Consider the following 15544-nt stretch of genomic DNA (forward strand, 5'->3'; position numbering starts at 1 on the left):
GACGAGCAGTATGGAGATATTTTGTGGTTTCAATTATGTGTTTTTGGATGTTTGAATCTGGGGCGCCGTCAGCCTCCATTAGGTGGAGTTGTGTTGCTACCTCCTCCCCCCTCGGATCTCCGCAAGTGATGTGAGGACTCTGAAACTTCACCTGAGCCTCCCTCGGCATATGGGTGAGTAGATAATGGCTGAATTTTCATTTTTGGGTGCACTATCCCTTTAAAGCATGTAAACATGTTCTAGCAGAAAACTTTAATGGAAGTGTGAACCTGAAAATGAGCATAAGTGCCTTTAATAATGAATCAGATTATTTTGTTGTTGTGATGTGAGCTGCTGCAACACCTGTTTCCCCAGATCACTATCCATCTTTTGTCTGCTCTGCCTCCAACTTGCTGCTGCTGCTGCTGCTGATGCTAAGTCAGCCTAATCATCACACAAGATACAGCACTTATGCGTTTCTCTCATAATCAGCGCTGATCACAAGTCTTCTCGGATCCACTCTGGCATTACACATAATGACAAATAGACCTGGGACCCATGGTAATAGAACAAGACCTGACCCAGACTCAACTGACCAAAGTAAAACGTGGACCAAAACCTATACAGGTCCCAGTTTTGGTCCTGGGTTGACCCATGAAAATCTCTAAATCAGACAATGATGGCAAACTCACACTGCTGAGGATGTTCTGAGAATGAACATGAGTTTGTGTCCAGTCGCCCACGCGCCACAGTCTGATGGTGTTATCTGCTGAGCAGCTCAGGAATGCACCTGATGACAAACCAGCACCAAATTCCCCGGGAACATCTGGGAACATCTGAGGAAGGACAAGAGAGAAGGTGTTAAGTTGGGTGAGAGTTCAGGGAATATAAATGATGTAAGAATTCCACTGCTGTGCCACATATTTACACTCAGCATTTAACATTTAATCATTAGCTTTGGTACTTTTCCATCTCAAAACCCATGTTGTTGGTTGTGAACATGCTCACTGTGAATGAATAAGGTCAGCTGAGACAAGCCTTTGTATCCACAACTCACAGCTGTAGTCAGAATCACTTATCAAAATCTGCAGAGTTCTGCCGGAGCTGCTGTTGGACTGTGTTCAGCAAACTCGTTGAGCGTGTTAGATAAAGGCATATGGTGGGAGTCTGAGCACAATAGGTGAGTTGGGTACCCTTTACACTTCTCACTCACATGGAAAACTTTTATCTGACAACACCAGGATTATTAGTTGGTGCCACCTCTGCATTTGTTTTGGTGAAGTTCCTTTTTTAGAGAAGCAAGCTACGTCTTTTGTTGGTGTTTTTGTTTTCAGAGGTACGTAGCGATTAGTCAGGCCAGTTTTGTTATATTGATTCCTTTTTGTTTGGCATGACCACCATGTCCCGTCCTCCCCCACATTTTGAGAACCCTTTGCTATGTTTGCCGAGTTGAAATAAATCATTTTCACTTCTACTCTGACTCCTTCAGATTTTTGGTTGTCATGTTATGCTCTCCATTTCCCTTCTGTTTTCAAAAGGGCAATTGGTTTGAAGACAGATACTCGCGCATAAAAAGGGGAATTAACAGCTTTCACTGCCTATTATTATCAAGTTAAAAACTGACACTAATATTAATATTATGGCTTACTTAATGTAATAACCATTAACAAAATACAGCAATAGACTTTTTTGTGTCCCAAAGCAGCCATATTTTACCACTGGGGTGGCCTTATCAATGCCAAACACTCACCCATTTTGTAATTATTACAGGGACAGTTTGCTTCAAAATCAAAAAGACATATTCTATCTCTGCTGCTTTGGTGTGAGTTGCCAAATGTTGGAGATATCAGCTGTAGAGATGTCTGCCTTCAAAATACATCTGATAAACTCAAAAGCAACGTCTCTTTCCAGAAATCATGACCCAGCTACTCAAGATAATCCACAGACCTTGTTGTGACCAGTTTCATTTCAGGAACTATTTTCTTGTCACTGAACTACACCCACCAACTGTATCACCATGCAGAAGAAAACATGCATCCACTGCTAGCTCACCTAGCATTACTGAGCTAGCTAACGTTACAGCTCAGCCGAGGAGGACGCCGTTAATGTTTACATCTCATGCTGTCACGTGTACGGTTGGGTCATGATTTTTGGGAAGAGACATTGATGTGAAGTTTTTCAGATGTATTTTTTGGGACTTTGAGCACCACAAGCTGAGTGCCATCAAGTTCCATTAAATAGTAGAGAAGGCAGACATCTTTAATACTCAGCAACTCACACCAAAACAATCTAGATTGATAAATAGCGCTACAGGTAAGAGGGAAAATAAGTGTTTTTGATTTTGGGCTCTTTAACTCTTTAACACACTTAATCGGGCGCTTGTTTGAAACACAATGCATGTGTCACCGTGGTTAAAGAGGTGTGCATCGTTCGCTTGTTTACCTCCAGGTCCCCGACACAGGCAGCATGGAAGAGGGCAGAGTGCACCTTCCCCACCCTGCTGACGTCTCTCACATCCCACACGTACACACTGTGGTCGTTATAAACACAGCTGAGCCACTGGCTGATAGGGTCATAGATCACGGCGATGACGTCTGGGTAACGGGCATCCGGCTTGGTGGAGAACAGGTGGCTGATGGGAAAGAGATTGGGATACATTTTTAAAGATCATGGAATAACAGCCACAGATGGACAAAGGTTTGTCAGTGGACCCTCTTTCCAAGTCACTGAATAATTTAATCAGTAATCAGTTGCAAACTGAATCATAAAGAAATCACAGGAGCAGTTCTTTAAAGCCCTGTGCAGATTACTGTTTATTACCATTATATCCGTCTGGACTTGAAACATTCAGTATAAAGTACAGTTTGGTAACTTACAATGAGCTTAAAATATTGCACTACTTAAAGTACCACAAAACCCGCTATTGATTTTGACTCCAGCGAGAAACATTTAGGAGTTATTTAGACTGTGAGAAGGAGCCACTTGAGACAAGAGGCACTATAAATTGAGGGCATTTGATCCTGCAGTGGATCCCAGCCAAGGAGAGGCTGTGTTACTCCTGAGCTCTTCCTCACCTGGCCTCGGTGATGGCCGAGATGTCACAGCCAAGGGGGTGCGGCCGCGGCAACGTGCAGGCAAAGTGAAGGTCGGCAGGGCTGAAGGCTCGCACTGTTCCATCAGCACAGCCACAGAAGATCATATCCTCAGACAGAGACAGGGACTGGGCCATGCCCGTCTGTAAGGCAGGACACAAAACAACAGCTCTGTTATTAACACGTGACCTTATTGGACCAAATGTGTAATATAGTTAACATAAAAGTGAATTAACAGAGGCCTCTAATGATCACCAATACAAAGAAAAATCAACTGCAGTTTCATAATTAAGTGCAGGTGAACAGCCGTGCGTGTCAGTAATAATAAAGGTTACAGAAGGTTGCAGTGGGACATGAACGCGTCCTTATTGGAATACTTCCAAACACATCCTGTACTTGTTCTCGTCCCTGCTGCTAATCCCTCTTTGATCCTCTGACAGAAGGCAGGACTCACACACCTTCATCTTCACCTCTTGATTAAACACCACAGCTGGACGCTAACCAATGAGGACTGGTGGTTGTGCCACACTCAGGAAGGTATACGTATATATATACTGAAATTTAACACCAGTAAGTTTTGATAGTTTTCAACCTGAACTCTATTTTCTAATGTTTTGTGTGTCAGTGACTAATGGGATGGGAACAGCAATTTTTGAAACTGGTCCAGTATTGAGCGACACCACTGCTCCCGGCACCTGTGACACAGACTGTAATGTAACAACAAGGAATGTTTACACCGTCAGTTTACATCCCTTCGGAGTGCTTGTTTTTGTCATTGACAGGCTCAGATTGCAATGCTACGTGTCTGACAACATTATGGAAAGGATCCTTACAGAGATAAAGATTCAGATCCTTTTTGTTTAACCAGAGACAGCCCCAAAAATTGCCATCGCCAGCATCACCAAACTCCTTTAAAAAAACTGCAGTTTTAGTCTGTAAAGAGCCAGCATATCTTCGCATCTAACTGGGTGAAATAAGGGTTTATTCAGACCAAACCAGAGCTACTGATCGTTGGAAACGTGGAAAGACAAACTAAGGCAGTTTAAGTGTATTTTATGGTGAGAGAATTGCTGCTTATTTAAATGGAGTCTGGTGGGTTTGGTGACAGCAATTTCCATCTGTTTCCAGTTAAACCAAGAGGAATTTAGGCCCTGTTTAGACGACAACGGTTTCTCTAAAAACGGAAAAGTCTGTCCTTTGCGTTTTAAAAAACTTATGTGTTTATATGATGACGTTATTGAAACGATCCCCGTTCACACAGAGCCGCAAAATCTAGTGGAAACGCTGTAGTATGCACACCAGGCCAATGCGTGGCAGTGTAAATTTGCAAAGCAACACCACGGCATGACGCCATGCGCCTGCGCTGAAGTGCCTTCCTCTACAACGCGGTGATTACAAACCAAAAAAAAGAAGCACAGATAACTTTGTCTGGATGGACGGCGAGGTGGAGTTGCTACAGTAACAGATCTACACTTCACTTCAAATCAACAGGGTGAGCAGCACAAACAGAGCTCGGCATTGTTGCTGTGACGGTCGGCATGCCTAGTGACTGGAACCGTAATGCGCATGTGCGAAAAGTCTCCGTTTTCAGAGGAACTGCATATTGCAAGTTTACATGACAACGGAGACGCTGCCGTTTCCAAAAAGTTGCACTCTGGAAGCCGTTTTCAAAACGTTGCATTTTCAGGCACCCAAAACGCCGCTGTCGTGTAAACGATCGGCCAAAACGCAACTAAAGTTTACCGTTTTCAGTTGAAATCGTTGTTGTATAAACGGGGCCTTACTCTTATACAAAAAGGTTTATCTCTGTGGGGATCCTTTCCATAAGTTGTCAGACACTTAAAATAATAATGTGAGCCTGTCAGTGGCAAAATTAAGCACTTTAAGTGGGCATGTCCCAAATGGTTACTGCTGACAAAAACTACGACGGAAATTTTTCATCAACAACCTTTTTTGCCGTGACGAAAATGAGACGATGACGAGCTGAAAATAGATCTCGATAGTAAGAACTAGACGAAATCCATGTTTCATTTTCGTTGATGAGACGAAACGTGATGAAAATGTTAGTGGTGGACTGTTAGACTTTGAAAGCAGAGAACAGCTAGTCTGCGCCAGGATGTTTTGCTAGCCGCTGAACAGCAGTGGAGCAAGAAGTGGAGCAAGCAGCCACTGGCCGTGGACTTCACAGCTGTTCCCCATAGGACTCCACTCAGTCTGGACTCAAGAAGATTCATGAAACTAGGAGTTTGGGTCTGTCCTTAGGACATTTTGAGCATCACTTAATGTCCTGCATTCTGGGGAATTTTCATGCATCTTGTTTTTCCTTTTCTGTATCAGTTTATGGTGGAAATGTCATTAACTTTGTCAAAAAACTTTGCTGCTTTTATGTTTTGTTATTGAGGGGGACAAATGCCCCCTGTTTCCTTCAGACAGAGCCAGGCTAGCTGAGATATAACCTCATTAGGTGGAATAACACAGCCCAGTCAATATCCCCTACATCTCTCTGATCTGGGGTAAAGTAATTTATATCATTACAAGTAATGGTAGTTAACTGCCCAACTCATCTTTTCACTGTTCGACACTTCCTGTAAGCCTCTCACCTGCAGGTCCACCCACTTGTCCAGCACCCTCTTGCTGTTAAACTCGCACAGCAGGCCAGAGGAGGTGATGCAGAAGATGGAGTCAGACGTAGAGCCCCGTCCACAGGCCACATCACAGAAGAAGTTGTTCCTCAGCTCCCCCAGCAGCCCTGAGCGGCCCAGCAGAGGGACAGGAGTGCTGGCCTACATACCACAGAGGAGTGAAGGTTAGCTGAGGCTCTGACTGAAGAACACTGGTTACATTTACACTCTGTATGTGTCGACATTAAATCCCTATCCACGCATTTGGAAGTATATGTAGCTGTAAGATTTTCCTTTTTTTAAGTAGAATTTCTTGGTGTGAAAAATAACAAAGAAAGGTCAAATGAGAAGTCATGGATTTCACAATGAACGTGTGACTAGTACTAAATTTGATCTTTGTTCGAGTTTTTTTTTATCACACAATAAACAGTTGTGAAGTTGTGAAGAAAACTCTGTGAAGTTCACCACTGTGAGGACACTCTGGAACAATGAAATAACAATTACATGGGAGCTGTAACAAAACCAAACTCCCACTGATCTATGAGAGTGTTTATAGCCGGGACAGTTTTCAAGGCAATGAAGACTTTTCATACTATGCAAAAAAGTTTGGAAGAAAAGAGAAGATTCTTTTAAAGTTAGAAAAGGACTCCAAGCAGAACTAAAGCAAAGAGGAGACAGAAGATGATGTTATTTCCGAGTCTGAGTGAAGAGCGCTCACTCTGGGAGCAGCAATTTCTGGGGACCGAAACACCTCCAGAGGTACACTGCACTCTGACTGACAAAAAAAAAAAAACAGGCTACTTGTCTCAAGCAATCTCAGTCAACTGAGGGGTCTCAAACTGATGATTTGAATCTTTCAGGGTGCAGCCCTAGAGACATCCAAAGTAACGCATCTATGGTTTGCAGAACCTTACAATTCCAACATTATCTCCTAGCTGGGCTGAGCATTATATATTACCTTGCTGGCCTTGCAGTGGTCCAGATACCAGAACTTGACATGTCTGTTTCCCACAGTTACAAAGTAGGAGCTGTCCTCAGAGAAAGACACACCTGTCACCTTACTGGACACCTTGTTGGCAGCCACAACGACATCTTTCTGCAAGAGAACGATACAACAGTATATGGTAAAAACAGAAAGCATACTTAAAGTCTGGACAGAGTCAGGCTAGCTGAGTCCCCCTATTTCCAGTCTTTATGCTAAGCTAAGCTAGCCTGCTGCTGAGAGCAAATTTCCCACACTATTCCTTTAACATATCCAGGAGTGTGTAGGTGAAAGGTAGAAGCTAAAGTCCTTCTAGCTTGAACCAATATGACAAACACAACTGAGTGTTTCAACAGCACAGCAACAACAGTCTTGGCAAGAAGAGCTGACTGTGGGCTACGAGGCATACCTTCCACGCCCAGACGTTGACCATCATGTCATGCTGGTTTCCCACACTGACAATGTATTTGCTGTTGGGGGAGAAAGCCACACAAGAGACGCCATAGTTGTGCTTCTGGAGCTCTGCCACCTGTCTTCGTTCTGCCACGTCCCACAGTCTAACTGCTGGCAGGTGACCGCTCTGGGGAAAGGGAAAGAGAGGGGTGGAGATGGGGAGTGAGTAGTTGAAACAGAGAGAGGAAATAGCTCGGTGGAGGAGGACGTTTGATACGTAGACACACGTTTCCTTCTGTGTGGTGATACAGTAGAAAGAAAATAGTTCCTACATGAAACTGCTCACAACAAGGTCTGTGGATTATCTTGAGTAACCAGGTCATGATTTCTGGGAAGAGACATTGCTGTTGAGTTTTTCAAATGTATTTTTTGGCACTTTGAGCACCAGAAGCCGAGTGCCATTTAGTTTCATTAAATAATAGAGAAGGCAGACATCTCTACAGCTGAGATCTCCAGCACTCTGCAACTCACACTTCACTTCATTCTTCTGTCTCTCCTGAGGAGGGCTGGACCAGAACCACAAAGACTAACCGTCACATCGCTGAACAATGACACGACCATCAGAGGTGAAATTAATATTGAACCCACACAGACCAGCAGGTCCGTCCTCTCTCCCTATTTGCTCCAGCTTTCCCTTCACCTGGAGCAAGGGCCAGAGCAAGTAGGTACTCTTGTGCTGACATTTTTATTTCAGCGGATATTTAGTATCATAGCAACCGCATCCAACCAAAGCATGTCAGTTCATGGGCCTCATTGCCCTTCTGTGTTCTGCATTTCACAATGTAAAACAAGTATTTGATTTGTTTTCAAACCGTGCCATCTTTGTCATATATAAGGCAACAACATACCTGATAATAGCCAAACAATAAAGCTTATTTATAAAGCACTACAGTCAGGTTACATGATGTAATACTGCATATCATGCTCAACACTGCACAAGAAATTCCTTTACCGCAACAGCCCTCATAAACAGAGGAAAGAGGAAAAACATGAACTGTCCCTTTAAATCCACTGGTACAGGAACCACAGAGTCACCTGTCAGCCCAGTCTACCCAGCTCTCTCAGAGATTATCCTCCCCGTCCTCTGCTCACTGTATACAGCTACTTGTCCCTCGACCCGTTCACATTACTCTCTCTGCAGGGATCGAAAGGTCGGCAGGCTATTTGCGTGGCCTCTTGTTTTAATACACAACGACCTTTCAAAGGTCAGAGTTAACAGGTGAGAGGAGAGGCGGCCTGAAGGACGCTGAAAATGGATGACATTCAGCTGAAGACTGAGCTGCATACAAAGGAGACAGAGAGAAAGACAAATACAAAAGATATGCATGTCTGCTGCCCGTCTGTCCTTGATGTAAATTAGCTCCTGTTTGGTGAATGAGTGTGTGAGAGACGTTTCTTATCAAGTCACTCAGGAATATCCTCTCCTCTTTCAAGGCTCTTAGGAAATATTCTGACAGCTGTGATGCTCTCAGCTCTGGGTTCTGACTATAACATTAATATTAGGCTTGAAAGACTGACCTGATATTTAGTACTTTAATATAAAAATCAGCTGTGTTTTAAAGTAGCTATCATGAATTCCCCATGCCATGCATAATCAGGCTACAAAATTTAGCATTACATGGCAGCACAACAGCGTATCCTCATTGCATTTGGTCTTTTAAACTTTGGTCTGTTGCGTCATGGCAACTACTGGGCGCTCATCCACTTACACACAGAGGTCTTTAATCGGCTTTGATTGGCTGGGGCGGATTAAGATGGTGTGTTGAGGAAAACAGTGTAACTACACCACAGGTGCAGATGCTCGACTGATATATGACAGCTGAACATGAGGGAGCATTAACAAATGACTGCAGGCCAACGTCCTGCTGGGGTATTCTCAATGAAACACGCTCACTCTGTTTACTGAGGACATCTGCAGCCTGAGAGAGGTTGAATTCTTGTGAAAAATAACAGAAAGGCAGATTGACAGTACGACTCACCTCTCCTGTGACCAAGTATTTGCCATCAGGGGAGAAGGACAGAGCTGTGATGGTCTTTCTGTGATAAGTGAGAGCAACAGAAAAAGGCAGCTCAGTGTGACTCATGCTGTGATAGTTTTGACACTTTAATGTTGTTCCATTTAACGGCAGATTGTATTTATGTTCAACTCACCTTGACGTGTTGATAATGTGGTGCTGTCTGTTCTTTTTGGGGTTCAGCAAAACTACCACACACCTACACCAGGAAAAATATAATCAGAATTAACCACATGAGTTGTGTTTTTTCACTTCATGATATAAGCAATGATGCATGTGACTTGGAACAGATCTAGACACGCACGTGTGGTGTTTCCTGAGGTGAAATTTAAATGGAAAATTTCCATTGCCAACTTTCAAGTATTTTATAATTTATTTAGTCAAGGTACTTCCAAGAAATGCAAACACTTGTCCATGGCTGAGTGGAAAAAACATTTTCAGGTCAACAAATTACTCAACTCTTTTTTCACGGTGCATACCTGTGGCATAGCTCAAAGTACGGAGGCTGACTGATTATACACCATTAAAGCTCTGATGCAACACAGGAATCCATACAGAATTACTCAAATAGCAACTAATACTTACAGAAGTCGGCCTACGTGAGCTAATCTTAGTTGATCCATAATCAAACTTCAATCCATGACCCATTTTTTTCCAAAAGATTACACAAAGAAATACAGTAACACAGTACTCATTCATGCATCTACTCCTCTGAGCATTCTTTGAAAGATAGATTTTAAATCTGAAAAACACTTCCTGATGTTCTGAGGTTAATCAAATCAACAAACACTTTTACAAATGTGCGTCATAAAAGGTTGTGCACCAATTAGCAGCATCTCTAAACTGTAATAATAGTGTAGGCTATAGATAGATAGATAGATAGATAGATAGATAGATAGATAGATAGATAGATTCAAACATATCAGATCCAAACTCTATTCAAACATAATTTCAGAGAGAGGGGGAACGCGGGGAGAAAATGACTTGATGGTAAACAAAATGTTTTCACACACTGATGCACATTAGAGGTCCATCAAGTCAAAAGCTTGAGAAAATAAATTGGCCATTAAATTACATTATATGGAAGGTTATTTATGAAAGATGAAAGATACTGCAACAGTTGCATCACAAACAACAAAATTCCAAAACATTTAATTAATTTTTACTAATTCCATGACTTTTCCAGGCCTGGAAAATGTGATTGTGAAATGTACTTAGGGACTCATTTATAATGTATTCATTTATTTATTTATGCATATTGTGCATCACAGGGATTTTGCATTTTCGTTGTATGCTTGCTCATATAATGACAAATAAAAATCTTCTTCATGATTTTTCCTAATGTCAGGGGCATCAGTGAAAATTAAATGTTAAACTATTTTAGATTTCAAATGAATAGTTTGACATTTTGAGAGACAGACTGCCTGCACTTGCCTGAAGAGAGTTAGCATCATGGTTAGCATGGATGAGAAGATCACTGCCATGACTGTGAAATATGAACTTACAGTCAGTGTTGTCTGATGTTTCTGTTTAATGAGTTACCTTATTAAAAAGCTCCGCTGTGTAGGATTTAGGCTGATATATCGGCATAAACGGAATTAAATATTTACAACTATGTCATTAGTGTATAATCACCTGAAAGTAAGAATCGTTGTTTAATCGTTACCTTCGAATAAACCGTTTATCCGGAAAGATAAACACTTTGCTGCGTAGCCTCCACTGAGTCTGACATGTGGTTTACAGTAACGTTAGCCCAGAACAGAAAAACAAACCACCTCAGCCAAGTGAGACGTAGTTGCTCCTCACGGACAAAACATGTCGCTGTCCTCGTCAAAGCCTTTAATTTTACTTTAATACATTTTAAATACATACTCATATATCTTTAAAACCTAACGTTATGTACCATATATCTACCAACCGTTGACGTATTGGGGTCATCCCTATGTTTCCAGGGTTCTATGTTTCCCGCTTGGTTGAGCGGGCAACATAGAACCCTGGAAACATAGAACCTTTTTTGTGTAAACGGGGAACATAGAACCTTTTTTGCAGGGTTAAGCGGGGAACATAGAACCTGGGAAACATAGATACGCTCCCGACGTATTTGCTATGAGTTACCAGGAACGCATCTGGCTGAAAGTCATCAGTTAACACGGTCACTCCTGAAACCGAAACACCGGTGAGCTTAGCTAGCATAAAGACTGGAAACTGGAAACAGCTAATCTGGCTATTTCTTTAAGTGACAAAAATCGCCTAATACTACACAATTAAACCAACATATAGCGCTAGAATTTGTGAGATTTAAAGGCATTGGTAGGTGAAATTTGTTAAACTTACATTTGAGCAAAGACGGGCTAACATTAGCTAACCTTAGCTAACGTTAGCGGCGTGCATCGGATTTTCTTCTAAACTAAGCTAACTAGCTTCTGGCGCTAGCTTCAAATTTACGACACAGACACAAGAGACGTGTCAATCTTCTATGTTTATTTCCCCAAATGTAGAAAACAATATTTTAAGATTGACACAAAACATAAAACCACATAGAAAGGAGGAAATAAACACTGCTCGTAGCATAAACCTGCCTTTGTATCAGTGTTTGTACTGGGGTAGTTGAATTTAAAAAAAAGTGTGCACCGTTTTGCTACGTTTCCAGGTTGAACATGTTTTCTCCAAATGTTGTGAAACAAGCTTTGCGGTACATTTTCACACATGCTTTGGCAATGTAAACTTATGCATCTCATGCCAATAAAGCCCCTTTGAAATTAATGTAATTAAACCCTGGTGTATTTAAAGACAGTGCACCTGGATAACACAACAGGGTGTTCAAGGTACAATGTGTAAGATTAAGGGGATTTAGTAGCATCTGGCTGTGAGGACTGCAGATTGCAACCAGCTCAAACTTCTCCTGGTTAGAATTCCTTCAGTGTTCATTGTTCAGGAGGTTTTAACCAGGAGCTGAATTACCTATCCTCCTCCCAAAAACAAACGGACCAGGTGATTAAACACTGATGTGCTGACTTTTTTCTCTGATAACTTAAGATCCAGACATTCAGGAGGTTTTTACAGAAAGCTGAATTATCTATAGAGGTCTCTCACTCTCCAAAACAGATGGACTTTGTGATTTACACTGGTAAAAATACTGAATAAAACAGTTTCATGTTAAAAATCAGTGTTTCTCCTATGCTGTTCTGCACACTGGACCTTAGAGTCTTCAGAATTAAACGCAGCCCTGGTGATTTGAATACTTAAAAGTAAAAGTCCCATCTTGCTTCATGTAGTGTTTATGATTCACACTTCTTTTTTTTTTACTTTTTATGTAATCTGTCTTCTCCATATTCAAATAATACAGCCATAACCATATTGTTTCCTCCTGCTAATAAAACTTCCTCTTCACAACCTGTTTGGAAGCACCTGTTAGCGAGCTGCCAGGTCTTTAGCTGCGTGCCAGGAAACTGCATCCCTGGTAGCACACAGCTTGTGCAGATTTAAACTAAGACAGCAGGTGGATCGCCAGACTGTGCACAATTTGGGAAGAATAAAGCTCGCTAAAATGACAGCCAGAAGAACCAAACACACACACACGCCCACATATGTGCACAGAAATGCCTGCACACACACAAGGACGCTGTTTTCTCTCAGACACCCGATCACAAACACACACTCCACAACACTGTAAACAGCCATTGACCTTCTTAGTATTAATACAGCTTTGTCAGAAGATTTGAGAACAACACAAAAGAGGCTCAGTGTTTCTGTTTCAGCCTAGCGGCACCCAGTGTGCTTGTTTTTGCAGTCGCCCTGGTGGTGCAGCAGCTCCCAGGCCCCAAGCATTGCCACTGTAGATCTAAACCCTCCAACCTGCAGCTCACATTTCTCTTTTTCTGCACCCAGCAAGTTAACACAGCAAGCACAGAATTAATAATACCACACAATGCTCTTTACATCTGTGAGGGAGTCAAAGGAAGCCTCCCTGAGGACAGGATAAAAAGAAGCTTTGGAGTTTCTCCGATGAGAAAGCCCACAGAGATTTCCTCCTCAGTTCCTCTGAGATAGCGTAGAGATAACACACACACACACACACACGGAAATTTGCACACTAAACGTCTGCGTGAGGTAGATATGATAAGGAAGTGTGGAGTGTTGATAAGTCAAAGGTCAGATGTTGAGATAAGGAGGCAGAAATCGTCTCTCCTTCTCTTCTTACCCTGCAGGATAGGCGACTAGACCAGATCGGGGGTCACAGGCCAGCCCGCTGTTTCCTGAAGCAGTGATTCCTAACACCTTCTCCAAAGTCACCTGGAGAGACACAAAGAAGGGTTTTTTTTTTGAGGATTTAATCACAGACAGAAGTGAAAATAGAGTTGGTTTACAGAGGGATAAACACTGAACTCAAGCAGCAGTGATGTAACTAAGCAGCGATCGCTTCAATGAATCAAGGACAGAAATAGATCGGGTCGGTTGCACCATGTGAGAGCGACTTTTAAGTGTCAGCTAATGTCAACTGTTGCTCAAATTAGGGACTGTTCTTTACCTATCAAAGGAGGGGTGTGGCTGGGTTGGTAGTTTTTTTTTTACCCTCCCTGAAGCGACAAATATTTTTCCTTGAGCCTCCCTGAGTGACTTGCAGAAAATGCATGACTCTGCCTCCACCAAAAATAAGTAATGAGATTTTTAAAACTTACTCTTTGATGTCTGAAAATTAAAAGTTGGAGACGAAATCCTGGTGTTGGGGGAAAAAACTAGCTTTTTCCTACAGTGGTTAGTTCGTGCAAGCAATTTATTTTTGGACAAATTTTAAATGAGACATGAAGTGATTTTGATGAAATATCACTATTCTAAGCTCAGATTTGGTTAAGTTTTTATTTCTGATAGTAGTGTTCGTCACTCATGATGTATCCAAAGACCGTCGGAAATTTGAAAATCCAAAAGTAATTTCTATTTTTACAATAAGTGTTCTAATTTTGGGGATTATTAATGAAAACATGCCTTCCAAACCTGTGCATAGTTTCTTAAAAAATCAGCGGTTTGGACGTTTGGTCATGGACTTTCCACGTCCACATACGACGTGCAAGGTACAATGGTTGTTGGTTGTTGTCGTTCTGGGACACCGTGTCATGTTCTGCCTGTTACATGCATTGTCTTCTTTCAAGAAACACTTCCGTTTTCACAAGAAATTTAACCTTTACATACAGAGCGGACTGCGTTGGTACAACACCACGGATTGGCGTTTTTTTCCTTCAACAACAAAAACACGCGGTTAGGTTTAGGGAAAAAGAACAGGGTTTGGCTTAAGAATCTTACGGGACGCGAACACCAGTGTTTGTTAGACCCACCCACCACAGCTCCCACCCGCCCAGGACTTTCGCCGCCTTAACTTTCGTCCTTGTCCCGCCGCGTTTCCCCGACAATGCCAGGTGCTGTTAAACTATAAAGGCAACCGGCCACATATCATGCCGATGTTAAAAGACGCCTTTTGTCATTGGTTTCTGACGCCGCAAGTCACTGCCCAAGTGCAGGATTCTGACGACTTCAGAAAAGCCTCCACCTTTTAGCACCACCCCTCCCTCCATCATTAATAACAAACAGTCCCTTAGTTCAAGGAGCACTGCGGTTTTGTCTCCGAAACACTGACTTTCATTTAAGACACAAAAGTAAACTGCTGTGTCTTGTTTCTGACAAGATTCACATGTCACAAGGGGTCATTTCCTCCAGAGGAGCTTGAAACCAAAATATATTATAAATAATGGAGTTGCTATTTCGAGGTGTGAGGACTAGAGGGGCGTTAGTGACATTTTGACAGGTATTGATCAAAAACTTAACACTGAACACACTGAACTGTTTGGGGCCAACACGGGCATAAGTGCACTTACTCACTAAAACGAATATGTCTTTATATTATCACTGACATGTTTATGACGTTTTAATATTAAAGGTTAAAGTCAATAAATAAAGTCAGAATAAAGTACGGTCATTTTTCTTTTAAAGACCTTTTTTTTGGCTTTAACTGACAGGACAGTTGAGGCGTGATGGTGGGGGAGAGAGACAGCAGCTGAGACAGGAACATAGTGTCTGTACATGGGATGTGAGATGTCAAAGATCAGGTTTAACCTAATTATCAAACACAATACGTGACAGAGTGTTTGGCAACTCACGCTGTCTGTCTGTCTGTCTGTCTGTCTGTCTTAGGAATTATAACGCAGCTGTCATTCATTAGTCTGCAGTGACATGAATGGACCTGAGTCTGTGGCGTCCTACTGACACACGTCTGATGACAACAGCAAATAATAAACAGCACAATCAAACTTTGTGAGCTTCATTAGTCGCACTCATATATAGTGTTGAGTTTATTATTTCCTGAGTATCATGATGTCTTTATTAATGGCTAGTAAATCAATTTTTGTTTGT

General features: G+C 42.0%; 1 protein-coding gene across 2 annotated transcripts in view; it reads right to left on the minus strand.

The window, feature by feature from the left end:
- LOC126399111 (mitogen-activated protein kinase-binding protein 1-like) overlaps positions 1–15544 on the minus strand; it is a 44578-nt gene that overhangs the window by 26837 nt on the left and 2197 nt on the right. For both annotated transcript variants that reach the window (XM_050058911.1, XM_050058910.1), the window contains exons 2-10: positions 13344–13435; positions 9279–9341; positions 9107–9164; positions 7084–7254; positions 6651–6788; positions 5672–5854; positions 3054–3214; positions 2422–2611; positions 672–815 (exon numbers count right to left, since the gene is read on the minus strand). In XM_050058911.1, the coding sequence (XP_049914868.1) occupies positions 672–815; positions 2422–2611; positions 3054–3214; positions 5672–5854; positions 6651–6788; positions 7084–7254; positions 9107–9164; positions 9279–9341; positions 13344–13435 (1200 nt within the window). The remainder of the gene's footprint in view (positions 1–671; positions 816–2421; positions 2612–3053; positions 3215–5671; positions 5855–6650; positions 6789–7083; positions 7255–9106; positions 9165–9278; positions 9342–13343; positions 13436–15544) is intronic.

The sequence above is a fragment of the Epinephelus moara genome, chromosome 12 (assembly GCF_006386435.1).
Source record: "Epinephelus moara isolate mb chromosome 12, YSFRI_EMoa_1.0, whole genome shotgun sequence".
Classification (NCBI taxonomy): Eukaryota; Metazoa; Chordata; class Actinopteri; order Perciformes; family Serranidae; genus Epinephelus; species Epinephelus moara.